At 45.3% G+C, this 23,334-nt stretch overlaps 1 protein-coding gene across 1 annotated transcript; it reads left to right on the forward strand.

Annotated features, from left to right (window-relative positions):
* The first annotated feature begins 806 nt into the window (after positions 1-806).
* VCP (valosin containing protein) lies at positions 807-17,380 on the forward strand. Its single transcript, XM_027839524.1, has 17 exons — positions 807-908; positions 5,179-5,290; positions 5,447-5,619; positions 6,832-6,974; positions 7,618-7,748; positions 8,216-8,347; positions 9,796-9,898; positions 10,744-10,877; positions 10,969-11,104; positions 11,397-11,509; positions 12,107-12,271; positions 12,360-12,482; positions 12,759-12,971; positions 13,156-13,464; positions 13,738-13,893; positions 16,163-16,317; positions 16,700-17,380. Exons 1-17 carry the CDS (start codon positions 892-894, stop codon positions 16,803-16,805), a joined length of 2,421 nt encoding a protein of 806 aa, XP_027695325.1. The 5' UTR covers positions 807-891; the 3' UTR covers positions 16,806-17,380.
* The last annotated feature ends 5,954 nt before the right edge of the window (positions 17,381-23,334 follow it).

The raw sequence follows: 23,334 nt of genomic DNA on the forward strand, positions 1-23,334 counted from the left end.
TACGTGAGATTCTGGGTGACAACCTATAGCACTGAGGTCACTGAGAGGCCTGGAGTGACAGGTTTTTGGACAAAATCGAATTGGAATGATAGGATTGAAGATTAGGACACAGGGTTAGAGGGTGATTGAAAATTTTGCGGGGAAAGCGAAGGCGGTTAGAACGGGGGGATTTGGAGGTGACTGGAAAGTGAGTGGGGATTGGAATGGGTAACAGGAAGAAGATGGATTGAAGTGGGAGTCGATAGCCGGAATAGGAGAGGAAAGAGGACCCAAACCATTGTGCTAACGTTGACTGGGGAACCCTGGAGCGCTAACCCTCGGAGCCAATGAACTGGGGCCAAGTGGGAGAGTCCACTTCAGAGAAAGCAAGCTCCCTTCTCTCGTCTGTCCATCTGACGTCCTTCTGCCTGTTAATTGGCTGCGCTTCCTAGTCCGCCGAGGAAGCGTAGCGCCGTAGCCAATGGCCATTGCGTTACCAGGCGTGTTGCACCCCAGGGGCGGGCGCGGATCTACGGATGAATTTTCTGATTGGTCGATCTTAGCGGGTTGCCGGGGAGAGGAATGGAGGGGAGGGAGGGGGCCGGCAGCGCGGGCGCTGATTGGCTGTGCTGCGTGCTTCTCCCCTTCCGATGATTCGGCTCTTCTCAGCTCAGTCTCCCTGAAGCGCCCGGAGCAGCTGCCATAGTCGCTAGCGCTTCCTTCTCCCGAAACCGGAGCCCTCCCCACCCGCCCTCCCCACCGCCACCTCCGTGGTAAGAGCGAGAGGGAACCCACCCGGAGGAACCGCCACAGTCCGCCTGGGAGAGCCGAGCCCCGCCGGGCCCAGCCGCCCGCCGCCAGCCCCTCGTAGCCGTTACCCGCGCGCCGCCGGCCGGGAGACAGGCGCGCGCCATGGCCTCGGGAGCCGAGTAAGTGTCTCCCCTGCGCGTCCCCTCCCCCCGCGGGGGCGCGCATGGGCCCCGGGACCCGGGCCTCGGGCGGGCGACCGAGCTGGGTAGGCCCCGGCCCCGGGCGCCAGTTCATGCTGGGGATGGGCCGCAGGCCAGGCGGGCCATCTCTCTGCGGCGTGCGTCCTCGAGCCCGGCCCAGCGGGCACGCGGCGCTGGGAGCCCCGGGCCCGGGCCAGATCCTGATCCTGCTGTGTCATGCAGGCCCCGGCGTCTCCCGTGGGAGCAGTGGGCGGGGGGAAGGGGCCCGGCCCCGCTGGGCCTAGTCTGGCCCTCGGGCCGCCGCCGCTTGCGAGGAGTGTTGGGCCCAGGACACCTGCACTGCGCTTGTCCTCTGGGAGAGCCGCCGATGGAGGAGGGCGGAGGATGGGGAGGCGTGCGCGGGCGCCGGGGCTTTCCTCGGCTTGAGTAGGTGGTTCCTCCAGGGCCCCGGCCTGTGCCGATGCCGGGCCCAGTGCCGCCGGCTTGGGGGAACAAGCCACGTGAGGACTGGGGCTCACGGGCCGAATCCTGGTTGAGAAGTGGGAACCAGCCAGTTTCGGGAAATTAAGTCTGCCGGGCCGAGGCGACTATTGAGGGCGGGGTGGACCCGGACTTGACTGCCTAGTGAAATTTATTAACTCCTTTGGGGAATACACGCCTGGTGCAGAGCCAGTGAGGAGGCGTCGTGGGGTTATGGGGAAGAACCACCCTACCTCTGGCTAAAGCTTGGCATTGTGGTGCTGACATCACTTACCGGAATTCTGATGGAAGGTAGGTTTGCTGCTTTTTGGGAGGCGGGGAGAACAAATCTTTGGGGTGGGGCACTGGTTTGGCCCCTTTAAATGGCCTACTTCATTGCTTCTTGTTATGCAGATGAGAAATCTGGTTTCCTTTTCTTTAGGAGCTCCCGAGATTAGAGATGATTCCTTTTCTTTTCTCTCCCCTGTGAAGTCTGTTAATGGTTTCAGTCTTTAGATTTATTACCGGCTATCTTTGAAGTTAGGCTTGAACTGGTGTTGGGGACCTACTAGAGCTGCTAACCTTTGTTGGTTGGAGTGCCCAGGGAACCCGGCCCCTGAGGTAGTAGGTTCTTAATGGTGAGGAAGGTAAACCCAGAAGGGTCATTCTTTGGATAGCCACAACCCGTCTTAGCCCAAAGCTTAGAATGTTGAAAGTTTGAAATAAATTATAGGCTCCCAGGGTCAAAAGGCAATATTTTCCTTCACTGCTTCCGAGAGCAAGCATATCAGTGTTTTCCAACGTTGGGACTATTTTTAATACTGCTTAACATTTACGTAGTCCTTTAAGGTTTGCAGAGTGCTTTTTGTCTTATTTTATATCTCTAGCACCTAGTACAGTGCCTTGCACTTAGTTAGTAAATGCTAACCATTAGTAAATGCTCGTTGACTTGACGTGCAAATATATCTGATTTGATTCTCACAGTAACCCTAGAAAGGGGAAATGCTATTATTATCCTCCTTTTATCCATTAGGAAATAGTTCAGAATTTAAATTTGTGTTTTCTTGACTCAAGTCCAGTACTCTCTACTGTAACTCCTTATGTTTACTGCAGTTTTTCTATTCAGTGCCTTTTCTCCCTGAAGTAAGGTATAATTTAGTAGTACTGCTTAATCATTGTAGTAATTCTCTATTAAATACCTTTGTAAGGCTACCCCCTCAGCATTTTCTTTATCATGCTAGAGAACTTGTTAACTTTTTAGATAAACCTTTGGTTTTTAAATCTTGTTGGTCTTTAGAACCCTCCTCATATTTGTGGCTTGTATCTCAGAGTTCTCTTTGGTCCTCTGAAGTCATAGAGCCCAGAGTGTGAACCCAGGATTACTCTGGTTAGGGTCTGAGTCAAGCTGAGGCTGATGGAAGATGACACAGCATGGTAAAGGTCAAAGGACGTGAGTCCAAAATCTTGCTAATGCTTACTACTTGTGTAACCTTGGGCAAGTCATTTAACTTTTCCAGGCTTTAGATTCCTCATCTATAAAAGAGGATTGGACTAGATGACTGTAGACCTCAGATCCTGTGTTCTAAAGAGCTTTCAGGAGTTAGCATACCTCTTGACCTGCTGGCTCAGTTGACCTAATTTTCTTCCATTTTGAGGGAGAGGCAGGCTGTCCTTGGGGGAACCAAGCCAGTCTTATAGTTGGGTTATTGGTAGTTTACAGCACAAACTTGCCTTAATGGCATTTTTTGCGTTTTGTTCATTCCTCTTGCCCCGTTATGCTACAACTCTCCAATTACGTTAGTAAGGCAACAAGATGGCTGTACCTTAGTGACAATTCACTTCTAGTCCCTATTGTGGGAGGGGCAAGTTGTTGGGCAGGCTGGGAAAGAGGGCCTTGATGGCTTAGTGCCTGCTGAGCTTTCACTACTCTGAACTGGCACTTAAGTCCTGCTTGGCAGTAGGTATGCTGATCCTTTATCATTATCATTATTTTCTTCTCTGGCTTTGACGTATATTATTCACATTAGTTGCACAGGTGGTTTTTTCAGCTGATGGAAATGGTAGTATTGGGTGCTCGTTGCAAGTCCTGTGTTTTATGTGGAAGAATTAACAGAAGTCTTAACAGCTTTATTGAGAGCATTAATCCCATTGGCCCCAACAGACATGTTCTTATTCCTGGGATTTAAAAAAAAAAAAAGAGAGGTTATGATGCAAGAGACTTTTTTCCTTCATCAGTTGGGCTTAAGGTTATCTTTTTAGGTCTTGATTAAAAAGGAATTGATGGATCCTTCCCAAAGCCCTGTCCAAATTAAATCAAGCAGTGTCCCTAAGCTTAGCTGATGGCTGCTGGAGTAGGGCTTGGTAGGGTAGTTATTGATAGGCCCTCAAAATTTTTGAGTTCTTACGAAGTGTAGCATGAGTGGCTAGTTTATCCTTGGCAGCCTTGATTTTTAAGCCTGGATGAAAAGGAGAAATTCCTCACTTGCTTCTGTATTTCTTAGTTTCAACCACTTAACATTTGACTAGCTCCATTAAGCTAGTGTCCTAGGGCTCAACTTCCTGTGAAGCTTGTTTGTTTGGTAGCACTTTGGTGGCTTCCACGATGATTTTGTGAATCACCAGTATGAACTTTTTTTTCTGGAAACCTCAGACTTAATTCATTCTATTGCTTTTTCCCCCACGAATTTGCTAATAATTTATATAGTCTTTGGACTGGTTATTACAGTTGTGGATAGAGGCCATTAGGGAAGGCTTAAAATGGGGTTCTGACAGTAGAAGACTTTGGGGTATTAAGAATCTTTTTGTTAGATTTAACCCAGGCAACCTGAGAAAAGGTTGGGGCCTCTCTGAGACTTGGTGAAAATTGTTACTTTAAACTTTTCTATTAGGAACAGAGGATCCTAATGAACTGGAAGGGACCTCAAAAGTCATTGAGCCTAATGTTATAATTTTCAATATGAGGAAATAGGGGTCAGAGAGGTTATGTGGCTTGCCAAAGGTCTCACAGCTTAGAGTCAAAGGCAGGAATCAAAACCATTGCTTCTGATTCCAAGTCTGGTGGTCTGTCCTATACATTACATTGCCCACCCCAAATTTGCTGGTTTAAAGAAGTTCTCCATGTCAGCGGTGGATGGGGGTGGAACCCATAATCTTTGATTTATGAGACCAATGCCATACTACATGGCCATCCAAATCTACAAGAGCTTGCCTTTTTTATTTAAACAGTATTGTGAACAAATGGATATGTAGCTAACAAAATACCATTATTAACCTTTGAGGCTACTCACAAAAATGTTTTCTTTTTTGCCCATAAGTATTTTCCATGGGGGCAGAAGACTTTTTGTCCTTGTAATATGAAATTTGCATTCACTTCTCCATTTTTCCAGAACACCTAGCTAGGTCTCCTATGTTTTTTCTGTCTTTGAGGCAGAAACACTTGGATATACCAGCAGTAAATTCACTGAAAACTTGCGGTGATGGGTCTTGCGTAGGTCAATGTTCGTGCTTAGTTTGTGGGTTTTAAGTCTCTTCTTCTAACTTGTTGAGTTATTATGGTTGTATTCTAATATATTGAGGACCCCAGAGAGTTTTTGTTTATGTGAGTTATAGCTATCAGCATTTACCATATAAAAATTAAAACATCTTAGTATTGTGAAAATAATTTCAATCCTAAAGTCTCCCTGAGAAGTTCTCAGGAACCCCCAGGGTTCCCAGACCACACTTTGAAAACTTCTGCCTGTGGATATGAGTGATATGGCTGTGGGAGTCTAACTTGATTTTCCTTTTCCAGTTCAAAAGCAGATGACTTATCAACAGCCATTCTCAAGCAGAAGAACCGCCCCAATCGGTTAATTGTTGATGAAGCTATTAATGAAGACAACAGTGTGGTGTCCCTGTCTCAGGTAAATTTACATTACTGATCTGTTTTATTCAGACATACTTTATGCACTAATGGGAAAAGTGGTCGGCAGGGACATGGGCTGCAGGTAGTTGGATTAGTGCGTACTCACTGGGCCCTAATGACCTCTACTGACCAATGACTCTCACACTGTTTCTAGGCCAAGATGGATGAATTGCAGCTCTTTCGAGGTGACACAGTGTTGCTTAAAGGCAAGAAGAGAAGGGAAGCTGTGTGCATTGTCCTTTCTGACGACACATGCTCAGATGAGAAGATTCGAATGAACAGGGTTGTCCGCAACAACCTGCGAGTGCGCCTGGGGGATGTCATCAGGTATGTGAAGATCCTTGGCGCTTAATGAGGGAGACTTGAAAGAGACCTGGGCATTGGGGTAGGACTAGGTAGGCAAAAGTTGGCCCATCATAAACATTCCTCCCTACCATGAAAGGGAGACTGGAGCTTCACTTCAGGGTTCAGGTATGTTCCTTGGGAAGACTCAGGTACCCTAAGGTCCTGGCAGCCACTTTGGGGACTGGGAAGGTATGAGATTGGCACCAGTAAATTCTCCTATACCATGGCTTCAAGTTGAATATCTCGCTGTTTCATAGAAACCAGGGCTTTGTGACTTTGCTTAGGGAACCAGACTGATAGTTTTTCTTGCAATGTCTCTTTTGCCTCTGCTTGTGCTGAGGGTTCTGTGTTCTCGTGCTGGGAAGTAGAGAATTAAGGAGAGGGATTTTAGCCAAGAATTTTAGGGATCTCAGAGCTAGTGTATGTCAGACTTTGACCCCAGGAAAGTCAGTTAAGAAAACCAGCTGTCACAGGGAAGTGGCTCGTGTAGTACTGGTCATGGATGAGTGGTCTCTAGTGACCTTCCTTTGCTTTCTCTTTCTGTTCCAATCTGGTTCCTGCCTTTTACGCTAGAATTCTCACTGTCTGTATTATTTCATCTTGAGTGTGTTTAGTTACTTTCTCCTGGCTGTAAATCTCATGTAATCTTTTTCTTGGGAGACTAGGGCTAAAGAGATTCCTTAGACACACATAGAGTGGAAGTATATTTGTGTTCATATGTATAATGACTGGTATCAGGGCTCTATTTCTTATATTTAGTGACTATGCTTTCATTTTATACCATCTTACTTTTGGCCCAAACTTCCCTGTTAAGTGAGGCCATAAGACACCAAGGGAAAGGAGGGGTAAGACGTTGGCAATTTGCCTTTGAAGAGCTGCTCTTTCCTTTTTCCCATATTGCTTCCCTTGAGTGGTAGTGAGAGTCATTATCCTTAAGCTGGGTCCCCATCTGGAGCTTCTGGCAATCGCTCTCCCTCTTGGAGTCCAGGGCCCTGGGTATGTGGTGTCTTGCTTCAGCTCCTGCTTTTTCTCCTACCCTCCCCCCCACCCCACTCTCCTGCCTCTCTTCACCTAAAGCCGTCCCTGCCTTTTCTCTTTCACTTGCCATCAGCTCTCTGTACCAGGCCCTATCCGACGCCCAGTGCTTGGGGCTGCAGTGTGGTGGGTAACGTGGAGTCTGCTTGTCGTCCTCAGCATCCAGCCGTGCCCAGATGTGAAGTACGGCAAACGTATCCATGTGCTGCCCATCGATGACACGGTGGAAGGCATCACCGGCAATCTCTTTGAGGTGTACCTCAAGCCGTACTTCTTGGAAGCTTATCGACCCATCCGGAAAGGTAAGTTAAGGGCTTTGGGATGTAAACTAATAGGGCTATTTGCATTGCAGTGCATTGATTATGGATAGGGTTACTTGGTGCGGATATCCATGATCTCTAGAAGAAGCTTAACACTTGACCTCCCCCTCTAACTTCTCACACCCATCTGCCCCCACTCACATAGGTATATCCTGTACCTCAGGAGAGAAAGCTACCTCTTTATTTCTCTTAGGCCAAGCTAGGCCTTGGTGGTGGTTGGGTTCCAGGTGGCTCTCAACACCCTACCTAGGTAAGGTTTTTGCCAGTTTATCCAGTTCTGATTCTTAGAGAGTACATGATTCCTCCTGTCTCCATTATGTGAAACTCTAATATTGGCCTTTTTTCCTTGTTTGATTCAAAGTCTAGACTGTTAATCATCTATGGCACAAACTGATCATTTATTGGAAAGACTTTCTTCTCTACAGGGTATCCAGGTGGCAAAGAGGTTTTTCTAAGTCCAGATGAATGTTCTGCCCCTTAACCAAGTGTCAGAACATGGGAACCCATGTGCTTTCAGAGTTCTGGGTCCCAGTGTTTGTGGTTGAACTCACACTTGGTCTTTTCTAGCTTACTGTCCATGTACTATTGGTACCTTTAGTAACTGTATACTACAATGATCCTATAGGTGATATCTTCCTTGTCCGTGGTGGAATGCGTGCTGTAGAATTCAAAGTGGTGGAGACAGATCCCAGCCCCTACTGCATTGTTGCTCCAGATACAGTGATCCATTGTGAAGGGGAGCCCATCAAACGAGAGGTAAGCTTCACTCTTGTGGTAAAAGCTCATCAATCTTTTGAGTATGTAGGGTGGTTTGGAATGGAGTGTTGAGGAAGCTGAGTAGAGAATGCAAGTGAGTGGAATGGTCTTATGTTGGGAGTGATACGGTAGCAAAGGGGCTATTCTGGTTTCCCAGTTCTTGGCCTTTGGGAGACACTCCAGTAGAGTTGTTTTCATCAGCCAGTAGAAGTAGCTTTGTTAGACTTTTCTAAGGGGAGATTTCCCTTGGATCTCTTGGACTCAGGACCAGGATACCTTGTGGAAATCGGTTCTTCTCAAGACCTTCCTTTTCCCTGAGATTATCCCTATGTTCTGACATTGGACAAATTTGAATCTTTGAGATATACATATACACACACACACACACACACACACACACACACACACACACACACATAATATATGGATGTGGATATGGATACACACACATACTTCCTTTCACCCAGGATGAAGAGGAATCGCTCAATGAAGTGGGGTATGATGACATTGGTGGTTGCCGGAAACAGTTGGCTCAGATTAAGGAAATGGTGGAGCTGCCACTGAGACATCCAGCCCTCTTCAAGGCCATTGGTGTAAAGGTATTTGACCTTTGACTTCAGATAAGGCCCTGCCCAGGAAGAACAGCAGGGAGAGAGCTTTTTAAAGTTGTGCTTTGTGAAGGGAGAATGAAAAGTAAAGGGAAAGTAGAAAAATAGTTAACGATTCCCTGATATCATTGTAGGGATCCTCCCCCTGCTAGTGAGTGGTATCCCATAGAGGGAGTACTCTGTAGTCATTTTATTAATGACTTGGGTGCATAATGCTCCTGGAAATCCTAAGTTCTGGTACTAGCCTGACTTTCTTGGTCTTTCAGAAATAAATTTGGTAATTAGGAAAGTGAGTGTAAAAATGTGCATGTGATTAATGGGAGAATCCCAAGGTTTATACTTTGGGAAAGATTGCCTAGGTAGAGGTGAGCATGAGTCTTGGAGTTCAGATTACAAGCTGAGTCTGATTCCATGCTAACACTTTAATACCCTAGCATAATAGTGACTTATAAGAAATGGGGGGAGTGGGGGCCAGGAAGTAATCTAGGTAAGTCCCTAATTTGAATGCTGTATTCAAGTCAAGTAGGATGTGAAGGGGCTGGAGAGGGTTTAGAGAAAAGGGTCAAAGAGAAGTACAGGAATGGGAGAATTGGTCTAGGTTAAAGTTGATGTTTACCCTGAAGAAGAAAAAGTTTGAGATTACTAGAGTGAAAGCTCCTGGAGTCATTCCTCTCTGTATTCCTCACAGCTTCTTGCGTGAAGTAGATAACTCGGTAATGAATGCACGTACGATTTAGTGACTGTACTGTGGTTTGTGTGAGGGAGTACTGAGCCGTTACTTTCTTGTGTCTCGTGTCAAGGAGGAGGAAACACTAGGGCAATGGGCAAGTCAAAGTTGCCTCTCAGAGTCTTGGCTTTCTCATCTCGATGATAATGCAGAGATCTGATGACCTTTAAGGTCCTTTTCAACTCTTCTGAATTTTTTTAATGGACTTGGCTCAAAAGAATTTACTGAGGTTGTAATGAGCACTAGAATGAGACAGTGATGAAGAGTATGGGACCTGCATCCCTAGAGATCTCTAAAAAGATCTGGTATTTATTTGTTCCTCAAGATCTAGTTACCTTCCTGAAGTCTGGGGACCAGGTTACCTGTTGGTTCCTTTCTAGCTTCTGGAATTTCTGACTAGAATTTTCCAAAGTATTATGTCTAGCTTTTAAGGTTTCTTAACTCCTGAACCCTCTTGAGATATAGGTCCCCTGTCTTCTGTCGCCTTGTGGCGTCTTCACTATGTACAACTTCCTCCTTTGGGCTGAATAGTGAATCATGCTGTTGCTTTTGCCACTAAGGACTCATTCTTACTGTCAGGTTTAAACTTTTCATCCCATCCCCAATATGAGGAGCCTTTGCTAAATTTATTGAAGATAGAGTTGAGGGAGGGAAGAGAACCAGTGTGGGTACTAGCTTAACTCTCTTTAATCTATTTTGTGCCTGTTCCCAGCCTCCTCGGGGCATCTTGCTCTATGGGCCTCCTGGAACAGGGAAGACCCTGATTGCTCGAGCTGTGGCAAATGAGACTGGAGCATTTTTCTTTCTGATCAATGGTGAGTTACTTAGCTCTTCCTGGAGTGGGTTGGATCTGATTCTTAAGTGCTGATTTCACGATGTCTCCTCAACACACACATGTATGTTTTTCTTCTTACTCCTTCCCCCCAGTTTAGTTAAATCTGAGAGGTGAGAATCACTGGTTCTGAAAGGGGGTGCAGGACATTTGCCTCTCCTGGTGGGGTGTGGATTAATTCAGATGTATACACTACCAGGGGAGCCAAATGGCTTTAGTGGCTTATAGGCATGTGTCAAATGGCTCTTTTAATTATGTTGTATATGTCCTTGCCTCTAGAACTGTCTTCTATTAGAATTCAGGAAATAGAGAGACAGGTAACAGTTTGGGGGTGGGTAGGCAGGTAAATTAGAATTATTTCATTATCTGCCCTGGCTATATGGGAATGCTGAATTGGCTCATAAGGGAGGATGAGGCTCCTTCTCTGAAAGTGCCTGGGTAAGGTCAGGGAGGCCATGAATAATCCATTGTCCATTGGGTCCTGCATCCTCTGAGGATGGAGGGGGGGAGGGGTCATAGGAAAAGTAGCCTGATGTGGGGAGAGTGACCAGGCAGTCATTCTGGCAAGCAAATAGTTGCCAACCTGTCTCCTTAAACTTGCTCTTAGCAGCATCCTTATCTCATTTTCATAGCAGGGAAAAACAAGCAGTGTGGCTTTCCTTCATGGTCTTGGCTGTTTGCCCAGGTCAGGGTCTGTCAGAGGTGGCTAGAGAGCTTCTCAGTTGTTGTAACAGAGCCTGGGCAGGGGTGGTGAATGACTCTTATGGCTTCCTCTCCTTGGGGAGAAGAAACCAGCTTCATCCTTGCTTGCATGATGTGTCTCTTCAGGTCCTGAGATTATGAGCAAGTTGGCTGGTGAGTCAGAGAGCAACCTGCGGAAGGCTTTTGAGGAGGCAGAGAAGAATGCTCCTGCCATCATTTTTATTGATGAGCTGGATGCCATTGCTCCCAAGAGAGAGAAGGTATGGACTCCCATAAGGGAGAGAGGATCCAAGTCACAGGAATTGGGGCACGAGCTTGTCTGTATTGACCAGGGACTTTGTGCTTTGACAGACCCATGGAGAGGTAGAGCGTCGAATCGTATCGCAGCTATTGACTCTTATGGATGGTTTGAAGCAGAGGGCACATGTGATCGTCATGGCAGCAACCAACAGACCCAACAGCATTGACCCAGCTCTTAGACGGTTTGGTAATGGCTCCTTGGCATTTTTGATGAATACTCTTCTCTGTGTAATCATAGGATCATATGTATGATCTTTAAGATCTAGTATGTTGGGCTGGGTTGTAACAGATTCCTGCCAGTGCTTTTCCTGAAATTCCATTCCCTTTCCCCTCCCCCTCAAGAGTAGCAGGGTCTAGGCTGTCTCCAGATCACTTAACAATAGGGGTCCTCCCTTTTACCCACATTTCCATTGGGGAGGGAGCAGGCATATGTGGCCAGAGCCCAGGGTTGAGTTGTGTGTATACATGCATCCCCACAGGTCGATTTGACAGAGAGGTAGATATTGGAATTCCTGACGCCACAGGACGCTTGGAGATTTTGCAGATCCATACCAAGAACATGAAGCTGGCGGATGATGTAGACCTAGAACAGGTAAGAGACCTTAGGGATGAAACGGGAAGATCAGGATCTGAGAGAAGAATGAGGGGAGAGTTTGCTGAACCCCAGAGACTATATAGAGCAGGACTCTAATAGATTGTTGGAAGTGGAGTGCTTATTGGGACAGAGGTATAGACAGAGACCTGAGCTTTGGGAGATAAACTGTGATCATTAATGAACTTGTATGGAAAGAAAAGCTATTTTGAAGTTACTTTGAAATAAGTCAGCTCAGCTTGAGTTAAATAAGGCCATGGCAAGGGAAACATTGATGTGTGTCAAGGCCCCAGTCATTGAGAGCCCTGCTTTTGGCAAGTGTAAACTGTCCCCTGAGCAGTCATGAGCAACTTGTGACTTTGCAAGTAGAACAAATGAAATTCTGAAGGCAAATCTGTTAGTACCATGTGTCCTGAAGAGAAGACTGAGGCATTACCTCGTAGTGGGATGAGCTTTGGAGAGGGAAATGAGCAAGAGATTCCAGGAGGCCTGGCATGGAGTGTGACCAGCCTTCTCTTCAAACCTTAGCTGCACAATGAGGAAGAGGGTCCCCAGGCATGGAGCTGAGCTCTGACCAGATTGACTTTCTGCCCACAGGTGGCCAATGAGACCCACGGACATGTAGGTGCAGATCTGGCAGCCCTCTGTTCAGAGGCAGCACTACAGGCCATTCGAAAGAAGATGGACCTCATTGACCTGGAGGATGAGACCATTGATGCTGAAGTCATGAACTCCTTGGCTGTCACCATGGATGACTTCCGGGTAAGGGTACCTCTCATAACTCCTGCTTCTTTTCTTCTCCTTCTGTTCCTTTAACAGAGTCTTATTCCAGCTCTTTCTTCTGCACTAGTGGGCCCTGAGTCAGAGCAATCCTTCAGCACTTCGTGAGACTGTTGTGGAGGTGCCACAGGTGACCTGGGAGGACATTGGTGGTCTGGAGGATGTCAAGCGGGAGCTCCAAGAGCTTGTTCAGGTGAGGGGGTCTTGAAGCTTAGGACTGGTTCAGAGTTCTGCAGAATGGTGAGTAAGACTTCTGGTACCTACTCCCCAGGGGGATTGTGGTAGCAAATGAGACTGCTTTTGGGTACCTGGAATGGAACCTGGGATTCTGGATGTGGAAGACTGGTGGTTTGAAACAAATTGTGTGTGTGACTTGGCTTTTCTGTTCCCAGAAGGAGAGGTGCTATTGATTACACCTCTCTTCCCAGTTACTCATATTAAAGGGTGACTCAGCTTTCTTTTTATCTAGTACCCTGTGGAGCACCCAGACAAGTTCCTCAAGTTTGGTATGACACCTTCCAAGGGAGTCCTCTTCTATGGGCCCCCTGGCTGTGGAAAAACCCTATTGGCCAAAGCTATTGCCAATGAATGCCAGGCAAACTTCATCTCCATCAAGGGCCCTGAACTTCTCACCATGTGGTTTGGCGAGTCTGAGGCCAATGTCCGTGAGATATTTGACAAGGTAAGTCCTGTATCGGATCAAGCCTCTTACCCTGAGGAGTTCCAAACTGACTGGGTGGCTTGTGTTTGGACTGAATTATGAAACTATCAGCATTGCTTAACAAAACCATTGGATATGGGGATGAAGGAGCTTTTGGGAGGGAGGATTGAGTGTTCATATCTCTCTGTGTCATTCCTCTGTGAAGGCCCGCCAAGCTGCCCCCTGTGTTCTGTTCTTTGATGAACTGGATTCAATTGCCAAGGCTCGTGGTGGCAACATTGGAGATGGAGGAGGTGCTGCTGACAGAGTCATCAACCAGATCCTGACAGAGATGGATGGTATGTCCACAAAGAAAAACGTGTTCATCATTGGTGCCACCAATCGGCCTGATATTATCGACCCTGCAATTCTTCGACCTGGCCGCTTGGACCAGCTTATCTACATACCCTTGCCTGATGAAAAGTCCCGTGTTGCAATTCTTAAGGCCAACCTGAGAAAGTCACCTGTTGCCAAGGTGAGTAGAGGGATTGTGGAGATAAATTGACAACCACATTTCTTTCCTACAGCAGCCTGGTATGGTGAGGAAGTGGTCTTTCTCCCAGATTGCTTTACCAAAAGAAATATTTAGGCCATGTTTGGAGTGTTCTTTGGGTAGCCCTTGTGAATTCTGGTTTCAGGGTCTGGAATGGTCATTATAGAAGGGAGAATAGGGTGAACCAGGGGAAAGAGGACCTTGTGTTTGGGACTTCAGGTCTGGGTGCTGAATTTGCTTTCTGACTTTCGGCAGGATGTAGACTTAGAGTTCCTGGCCAAGATGACTAATGGCTTCTCTGGGGCTGACCTGACAGAGATTTGCCAGCGTGCTTGCAAACTGGCTATCCGTGAGTCCATTGAGAGTGAAATCCGACGAGAGCGGGAAAGGCAGACCAACCCCTCTGCCATGGTAAGTCCTTTTCCCCAGCCTGCTTTCCCATCTAGCCAAATTTTAAGGAACATTGAATCAGTAACATGCTCTTGAGTCAGATAGAGCGCTTGGTCCCCAAGCAGTTTACATTCTGATGGGAAGACAAGACACATCTGGTTGGAGCTCTCTTATTCCTCTGCTGTGAAAGCCTCCTTAAGTTTTCATGCTTTCTTTTGTTCCATCGTGCCACATGCTTGATCTCATCACCTCCAACTTCCTTCTCTTGCATGAATTTTCTCCATTTGACTTCCTTTTAAAGTGCTGATCCTAAAAAAAAATCCTTGCCTTTATATGCCTTTAAGCTATTGTTAGCCCTTCACTGCCAAACTGTTGCTGTAGCTTCATTATTCACATATACCTCAAACCTTTACAATAAGGCTTTCACCCGTGTTTTTACTGAAATGGCTTTTTTTTTTAAGGCTTTCAGCAGCCTTATTGCCAGACCCAGTGCCTTTTTTACTTTGCATTTTCCTTGATCTTGATGTTGTACTTGACAATTGAACATTGCCTTCTTGATATAGCTCCCCTCCTTGCATTAAACTGTACTTTTGGGCTCTCTTTGTTAGCCCTTTTTTCTCCTCTAAATCAAGGTTCTCCGCATGGTCATATCTGTCCACTTGGCTTTCTGTCCGTTGGCTCTTTTAGCCATTCATTTTATTTGAATTACATCACTTTTATTCAGGTAACTCGTACATTTGTATCTTTAATCCTGAACTCATTCTAGAGGTCCATGGTAACGTATCTACTGCATGAACTCAGGGTGAACAGAACTGAACAGCTTATCTTCCCCACCCCCACATACCCCTAAATATAGGAAAATATTTTCCTATATTTATAGCATCATCATTGCCCTAGTCAACCACCTCAAAATCTCCAAGTCATCTTTGACTCTTCATTCTCCTTCACTTCCTATGTACAGCTAATTGCTAAGTCATCTTGATTCTTTAGTGGTATCTCTTGAATCCATCCATCTTTATTCTCCCACTGTCACCACCCTGCTTTAAACTCCTGTGACCTCCAGACTAGATAGTTGAAATAGCTTTTTATTTGGTTTTTCTGCCTTGAGTCTTGCCTAACTCTAATCTGTCCTTCACACCATTACCAGAGTCATGTTTTTATTACACATGCCTGACCATATTTGAAAAACAAAAACAATCTATCAGGTAAAATCAAAACTAGCCTGTTATGTAAAGGCCCCCATAGTCTGGATCCGGTAACTTCCTGACTACATCTTATACTGTTCTTTTCATAAAGTTCCTTCCAACTTTAATATCCTTTGATTTACATTGTCTGCATACTGACTTGTAACCAAAACACACTGCTTGTCATTTCCCAGTCTCATCCTGCCTTCAAGTCACTGTTCAGATGCCAGTTTCTCTGTGTAGCTCCCTAGCAGTGGAAGTGATTTGCTTCCTCCTCTAAATTCTCTGAGCACTTTGTTGTATTCTGCCACAGATTATAGTTATTTTTGTCTGTCTTCTGTCCAATCAGTAGAGAGATTTTTGAGAGGCAGCCTTGTGTGTGGTCGAGTGCTGGTCTCAGAACTGTGAAGATAAAATCTCTGAGTGGGATCACATAACCTTTCAGTGTCCCAAACAGCTTTCTAAAGCTGCAGAGCATTTGCCAGACTACGTCGGTAGAGGGAGTTTCCTCATTGGGAGTTCCTTCTACTAGTGAAATCATAGGTCTGGACCTATGGAGAAACAGGTTCTTCCCCTAAATTCTAGGACACTAGAACTACTGTGTGTCTCATACATACACACACATCTTTTCCACCCACTATGAAGCCTGAAGGGAGTTAATTTTAGAGTAAATATTGGGACAGTTTTTGCAAGTAGGTAACTGAATCATTAAGATTCTGTAGCTGCCTAAGTTGTAATTTAAGCTGAAAATAAAAACAGATCAAGGAGGTTTTAGATAAGTCCATATATGATATAATGGATCGCTACAGGGAATTTGGAGGATGTTTGGGCATCTTTAAAGACCACATTAGGGATGATGCTCAATAGCCTCTTCAAACTATGTCTATGTACAGCATTGCCAGGCTCTGGACTGGGAAGACTGTGGGGCTGGTCGGTTCAGTACCCATCTGGAGCCTGGGCCTTATCTTGGGTTACCTCTGTTACCAGGTGTGAGGTGCCAGTCACCCTAAGCTCCTTGGGGGAGGAAGGGGCAGAAAGGGAAGGAGAGCCAGGCTTGGTAAGCCCTGATAGGCCTTAATCCCCTTTCACCTCTTTCTACTCTGCAGGAGGTAGAAGAGGATGACCCGGTCCCTGAGATCCGCCGGGACCACTTTGAGGAGGCCATGCGCTTTGCCCGCCGCTCTGTCAGTGACAATGACATCAGAAAATATGAGATGTTTGCTCAGACCCTTCAGCAGAGCAGGGGCTTTGGCAGCTTCAGGTAAGAGGGATGGGACTTGTGAGGTGAATCCCAAGGGGAGGTACTTGGGGGGTTGGCTTGTGGGAGGGAAAAAGCAAAATGGACCAGCTAAAGAGAGATGGGATGGTATTTGTCTGCTTGGGAGTTGGTCATGCTGAGCGGATGGCCAGAGAAAGAAGGTGCAATGGGCCGTGGGGTCAGAGGACTTGCCCAGGCCTCACATTCTCCCTCTCCAGGCTTCTAATTCTCAAGGTCTCTGTGTGACCTTGGGCAAGCTACTTACCCTCCTGAGGTCTTAGCGTCATCATTTGTCCATGAGTGGGTTAGATAAGATAGCCTCCTAGGGGTGGGAGGGAGGAGGCTGCCTCTGACCAGGTCCTAATGAACACTCTGTGGCCTGCAGATTCCCCTCAGGGAACCAAGGCGGGGCTGGCCCCAGCCAGGGCAGTGGAGGAGGCACAGGCGGAAACGTGTACACGGAAGACAACGATGACGACCTGTATGGCTAATCGGCAGCGGCTGGCCACGGAGCAAGCTGGCCAGGCCTCGGTCCCCCGGGGAGGGAGGCTCTTGCCTAAGAGGGACCGGGGGCACCCGGGGCCTGCTCCATTCCTCAGTCCGAACAGTTAAGCCACAGTCAGACTCTGGACAGGGGGTTTCTGTTGCAAAAAAATACAAAACAAAAGCGATAAAATAAAAACGATTTTCATTTGGGAGGCGGAGAGTGAATTTCCAACAGGGAATCGGGCCTTGAGCCTGCGCCATTTCTGTTGTAGTTTGGGGGGGGGGTGGTACAGCGGGCGGGTGGCCTGTGTGGGGTATGAGCAAGGGAGCCGGCGTCCAGCCCCCAGCAGTAATAAAAGCGCCTGAACTTCACTCCATGCTGCCCATGCTGTCCCTTCTTTCCCCGTCCACACCAGGATAAGGGCCACAGCCACTGGGTGTTTACATAGTGAGTAGGTTCATTTTATTTTACATGGTTTTGCGTTAATGTTGGAAAAATAAATGAACTAATCACAAGCAGTTTCTAAACCAAAAACATGTTGTAAAAGGACAATAAACGTTGGGTCAAAACAGAGCCTGAGTCCTGGCCCCTGCTCCTCCTTCTTTCCCCTGGAAGTCTCTTTCTGATATCTTCCTTGGCCTATACATATAGGGAGGGAGGGTACCAAGGCAGTTCCTCAAACCCAGGCAAGACTCGGGAAGAATTTCTTTCCAGAACTATTTTGTCTTCTCATTTCCTTGGCTAGGAGCTAGAGTACTCCACTTGGCTGGAACTGGAGGGACAACCATGACTCATTCAGTCATCATTCCTCCCCAGCCTGACCTGTGAAGGAGGAGTAGCAAATGATCCTCTCGTTCCATTGCCTCTATTTCCCAGGGGAATCTTGGATCCATCCTTTAGAGAATGAGCCTGGACAGTGGAGGTGGACCACTGTTAGGGATGAACACAATATATTCTTTTTCCCTTGTCCCTTCATCCCCAATTAATCAGAAATTGGTGTTGGGACCCAGGGTGAGCCAAGGAAAGTAAATTAGATGCAAAAGGAGAAATATGAAGCAACTTGGTAGTATGAGACCAAGGCAAAGCACTGGCTTTGTTGGTATGTACTTCACCATTAGAATTTCTCCCTGTCATACTCGCACCTCTTTATATAAGTCCAGTTCTGATCCTTTATTGAATGCCTGGAATCTCCAGGGCCATGACTACATGAAGACTGGGGAAGACAATGAAGCCTGCCTTGAATTTAGGAAATGCTAGTTTAGAGGTCTCAGAAAAATGTCGATCCCATGAAGCCCTGTGAGGGAAGATTGTATCAGATTTATTTTACCTGAAGCTGGTAACCTCAGGCAATATATTTTACCTGAAGGTAGGCCTGGTAGCTAACTTTTGTCCATAATGTCCATTTTACTGATGTAAGGCAATATTACTCAAAATTTGATTTGGGTTCTCTGACATCCTTTCAGGGGGTCTTGCAAGGTCAAAGTTTTTTATAGTATTTTGATTTCTAATATAAATATTGATGGATATAACTCACATAAAAGGTTTGGGGGGGTTTCCACTAATTTTTCAGAGTGTAAAGGGTACCTGAGACCAAAAAGTTTTAGAACCACAAATGTAAGGATCTCCCAGTGAGGAAACTTCTCTCCCAATGGAAGTTACACATTTGGAGAACCCTCTAAGTGCCTCAGGCATTGTGAGGCTGTGTCTTCTTTAGGGTCTTGTGGCCAGCATATGTCTGAGGGGAGACAAAGCCAGGTCTCACTGACTCAAGCTGCTCCCTTTGCCACATTGCCTCTGAACTCTGACTCATTTTTATACCTCTTCACAGTTAAAAAAAAAAAAAAGCTTTCCTCACAGCTCTGTGAGGTGAGTGGTGTAAAATGGACTGTCATCTCATCTTGCAGATGAATAATCTCAGATTGTGATTTAGACTTCTGGTAAGCAGTGAAATCCAAACTGGAACTTCAGTTTTCTAATTTAAGTATTTTCTAGAAGGAAGTGCTTATCTTTTTGTGCTTAGGTAAGATCATGGTCTCAACCCTTTCTATCAGGGAGACTGATGTTTTGGCATTGGGTCAATAACTTGTACTCATGAAGGTTTTTCCCTGATGGAACTGGGTGCACACTTGTAGTCCTGATATTTTCTTACTCTGGGTTTTTACTGGGTGAGATGTCAATGGATAGTACTTGGTGTGCAAGGATGGTTCTTGGGTGTTGTTTTGGGGTTGATTAGAAGGTGAGCTCATGGAAGGGTTGAATAAGAGCTATTAGCCTTTGGATGCTGGGGTAGGCATGATTGTGAAAAATAAATCTTTGAAAGCAAGTTGCACTCTAGGGGTGGGAGAAATGACACTCCTTTGATCTCTCATCCACTTTGGCATCAGTCATGCCTTTGCAATTAATCAAACAACCATTTATCCCAGGCTCTTTAGCCCTGAGCTCCTGCATTCCCAAAGGCCTTATTCGACATCCCAAACTAGACATGTCTTAAAAAAAAAAACTTCCTTCCTAAAACCTTTCTTAATTCCTAACTTCCTTATTCCTGTCTTCCTGGTTACCCAGCCTCAAAAACTTTGAATTATCTTTGACTCCTCCCTCCCTCATCTCTAGCTTTAAAAAAAAATTGTATTTGATTTCTTTAATTTTTATATCACATTTCCCACTAGTATCTCTTCCAGAGAGCCATCTTTTTTTTATAATAATTTTTAAAATAGAAGTCCGGTAACCAACATATTGACAAAGTCTGACATCGTATACAATGTTTCATACCCATGGAGCCCACACCTCTGCAAAAAAACAAAGGGAAGTATCTTCTCATGTCTTCTTTGGGGCCAGGCTTGTTGGTCATTCTAGTTTTGAAGCAGTTGTGATTATTTTGTGGTGCTTTCATTTTATATTGTTACAGCAATCATGTATATTGTTTTCCTGGATCTGCTCGCTTTACCTTGCATCATTTCATACTAAGTTCTTCCCAAACTTACCCATATTTACCATTGTTTACAAAATAGCAATATTCAATTACGCTTACGTACCACAGTGTCGCTACCTGTTCTCCAGTCCGTGGGAATCTACGCTGCTACCACAAGAAGTGGTTCTATGAGTATTTTGCTGTCACTGGCCAGCTCAGGGTTTATATCTAGTGGAATCTCTGGGCTAGATAATTTAGCCACATGTTTTCACATAATTCCACATTGCTTTACTGAATAGTTGTCTCAATTCACAGCTTATCAAAAATGCATTAATGTGCCTGTCTTTCCACAACCACTCCCATGTTGACTTCATAATCTTTTGTCATCTTTGTGACATAGACAATTCAAAACCTTAATTTTGAATTGCATGCTTATTAGTGATTTGGAGCCTTTTTATATGATTGCAATTCTTTTGAGAACTTTGTGTTCATGTACTTTGACCATTTAGCTATTGGTACCTTTGCCCCCACTCCCCCCCCCCCCCAATCATTTGCCAAGTTCTGTTGATTCTGCTGAAGCTACATCTTTTATGTGTCCTCTCCTTTTCACTCTTTACGCCCTGTTCTGGCCTTTTTGAAGTAGACTCCTTGGTCTCTGCCTCCAGTATCTCAGATCAATTCCCCACCATTTATTAAGCACCGCTCTGATGTATCCTTTATACCACTGCTAAAATAGGCTTCCTGATGTATGGATGTGATCATAGGTCTGCCATGCACAGTGGCTCCTTATTTTGTGTTACTGCTTCAAAGACACTAGGTTCAGTTGAACTGGATTTTATTTCCCTCATCTTTTCTCCTCTCAAAGGCCATTTGTGTTTGTCTCGTGTCCCTGAAATGGACTCCCTCCACATTTCCACCCATTGAAATCCTTCCCTTTCCAAAAAGCTCATATCCATGAAGTTTGATTTACATATCCCTACCCTTCAGATAAATAATTACCTCCCAACCCAGAATCTCTACTTCTCTGATCTTTCATATATTTATTCTAAATTCTGTTACAGTTGTTTGTGTACATATCTTAGTCTTCTGTCAAATTTCAGACTCCTTGAGGCCACATGCTATGTTAGACTAGTGTAGTAGTGACTAGTACAATAATCAAGAATGAAAGTGTTAATGGGGAAAATGTCCTTATTTTTAGAGTCTTATCCTGCTTAAAGAAGGTAAAAGAATGGATTAGGGTAGGATTTTTCTTAACCTGAGGTCTGTGAACTTTAAAAAGAAATTGTAACTTTACATTATGTTTGGTATTTCAGTATAATTGGTTTCTTTGGTAATCCTATGTATTTTGTGCACTTAAAAATATTTCGAAGGGCAACTAGGTGGCGCAGTGGATAGAGCACCGGCCCTGGATTCAGGAGGACCTGAGTTCAAATTCGACCTCAGACACATAACACTTACTAGCTGTGTGACCTTGGGCAAGTCACTTAACCCCACTGCCTAGCCCCCCCCCCAATATTCTGAGGTTCATAGGGTTTACCAGACTGCCAAAGGAGTCCATGATACAAAAATAGTTAGGAACTCTTGGGTTGGGGGATGTCTTATTCAGTCATGTCCAACTCTCCATGACTCCATTTGGGGTTTTCTTGGCAATGATACTGGAATGGTTTGCTATGTCCTTTCTCAGCTCATTTTGCAGATGAGGAAACTGAAGTAAACAGGGTTAAGTGATTTGTCCAGAGTCACACAACTTAGTGCCAGATTTGAATGCAGGAAGATAAGTCTTCCAGGCCCAGTGCTCTATTCCCTGCACCACCTAGCTGCTGAAGTCTAGGTCCTATCTATTAGTTAGATCAGTGATTTTCCCCTAGCCTCACTTTCATTCCAAGAAATATCTTTTGTCTGCACCAGGAAATTCTGTAAGAAGCTAGAGGATGGCTTAAGACCAAAGATTATTCCTTTAGGGAGCTGGGCCAATGTAATTCTCGGCTTAACTTCTGACTCCTGACCCTGTTGGCCTTCATCTGTCCTGTGCGATCATACTTATATAAGCACATATGGATTGATGGAAATGCCATTGCGCAACCAATGTAGCATAGTGGATAGATGACTGTCAACTTTGAGCTGGGAAGGCCTGGGTTCAAATCTCACCTTTGAAACTGGCCAAGTCACTTGCTTCAGTTTCCTCATCTGAAAATTTAGAATGTTAGACTTTATGGCCTCTAAGGTATCTTCCATCTCTAAATCTGTGGGCTCTTTCCCTTTTTTTGAAATGACACCATTCTGGTATTACAGCCACATTCTCTGGAATGTACTACCCTCTTCTGTATTATACTCCATCATTGTTAGATGGTAGTTCCCTTTGTGAGTGTATGAGAATCACTAATGGGGGATGAGGAATAGAGGGAAGGAGTCTGCTGATAATTAGACTCTAGAGGCATCTAGGTGGCACAGTAAATAGAGCACCGTACCTGGAATTTGAAAAACCTGAGTCCAAATCTGGCTTCAGAAACTCAACTAGTAGGGGCAGTTAGGTGGCGCAGTGGATAGAGCACCGGCCCTGAAGTCAGGAGGACCTGAGTTCAAATCCGGCCTCAGACCAAACACTTGGCACTTACTAGCTGTGTGACCATGGGCAAGTCACTTAACCCCAATTGCCTTTAAAAAAAAAAAAAGAAACTTAACTAGCTATGTGACCTTGGGTGAGTCACTTAACTTCTGCCTTCCTCAGTTTCCTCATCTACAAAATGGGGCTAATAATAGTATCTACCTCCCAATTTTGCTATGTGAATCAGATGAAATACTTACAAAGCATTTAGCATTTGGCCTGGTGGTAGTAAGCACTATATTTATTTATCTTGTACTTTTGCCTCCCTATCCCATTATCTGCGTAGCCTGGAGCTAGGGGCACAAGGTGTCTGGAGCCCTTTAAGTCAGAGACCCATGGTGGGAACCACAAGGAATGTCATCCTAGGAACTCCCAAATATATGTGCTTGGGACCAGGCATTTGTAAAAGAACAATTCCTCTTTACTCTATCAGGATCAGGAGAGACATTCTTGGGCATCTACTGTACAGACGTACCAGCACCCATCTGATATCTGGGTGTGATTGTTTTTTCCTGAATGAACAATTTACAGTTTATTATTATTGTCTGGGTCTACAACACTCAACTGCTCCCTTTAGGAAAAACACCAAGGAAGACCAAACTGCCCTGAGAACAAAAGAAAAGCTACTGAGCTGAGCAAGAGAGCCAGTGAGGTACATGAACGAAAGTTCAGCCCTCCTGCACTTACACCCATTTACAGTCCTTAGGAAGGGGTTGCCAAGTGCCAGGACTAGACCAGTTGGTAGAGGGGCCCAGGGAGATAAGAAAGGGTCAGAGGGAGAATTTGAACCTGACTCCTCTGAGCCAGTAGGGTGTTCTGTTGTGTTGTTTTGGGTTTTTTTTGTTTCTTTTGTTTTTTTGCCAGTGGTGTCAAAATGAAATAGAAATGGATCTCTTCTGGCTGCATATTGACTTAGAAAACTATAAATTAACATGAACTATGTTGTATATGTTGTTATGTAGTTGCATTTTTATTTTTTTAAACATTTCCCAATTACATTTTAATCTGGCCTAGGCTGCA

Source organism: Vombatus ursinus, unplaced genomic scaffold, assembly GCF_900497805.2.
Source record: "Vombatus ursinus unplaced genomic scaffold, bare-nosed wombat genome assembly UNPS02014832.1, whole genome shotgun sequence".
In the NCBI taxonomy this organism is placed as follows: domain Eukaryota; kingdom Metazoa; phylum Chordata; class Mammalia; order Diprotodontia; family Vombatidae; genus Vombatus; species Vombatus ursinus.

What these genes read in the sequence shown, in the direction of transcription:
- VCP (XM_027839524.1), top strand. An exon ending in GGGAGCCCATCAAACGAGAG is followed by an intron (nt 7,749 to 8,215) that starts GTAAGCTTCACT and finishes CCTTTCACCCAG; the next exon opens with GATGAAGAGGAATCGCTCAA. An exon ending in TCCGTGAGATATTTGACAAG is followed by an intron (nt 12,972 to 13,155) that starts GTAAGTCCTGTA and finishes TCCTCTGTGAAG; the next exon opens with GCCCGCCAAGCTGCCCCCTG.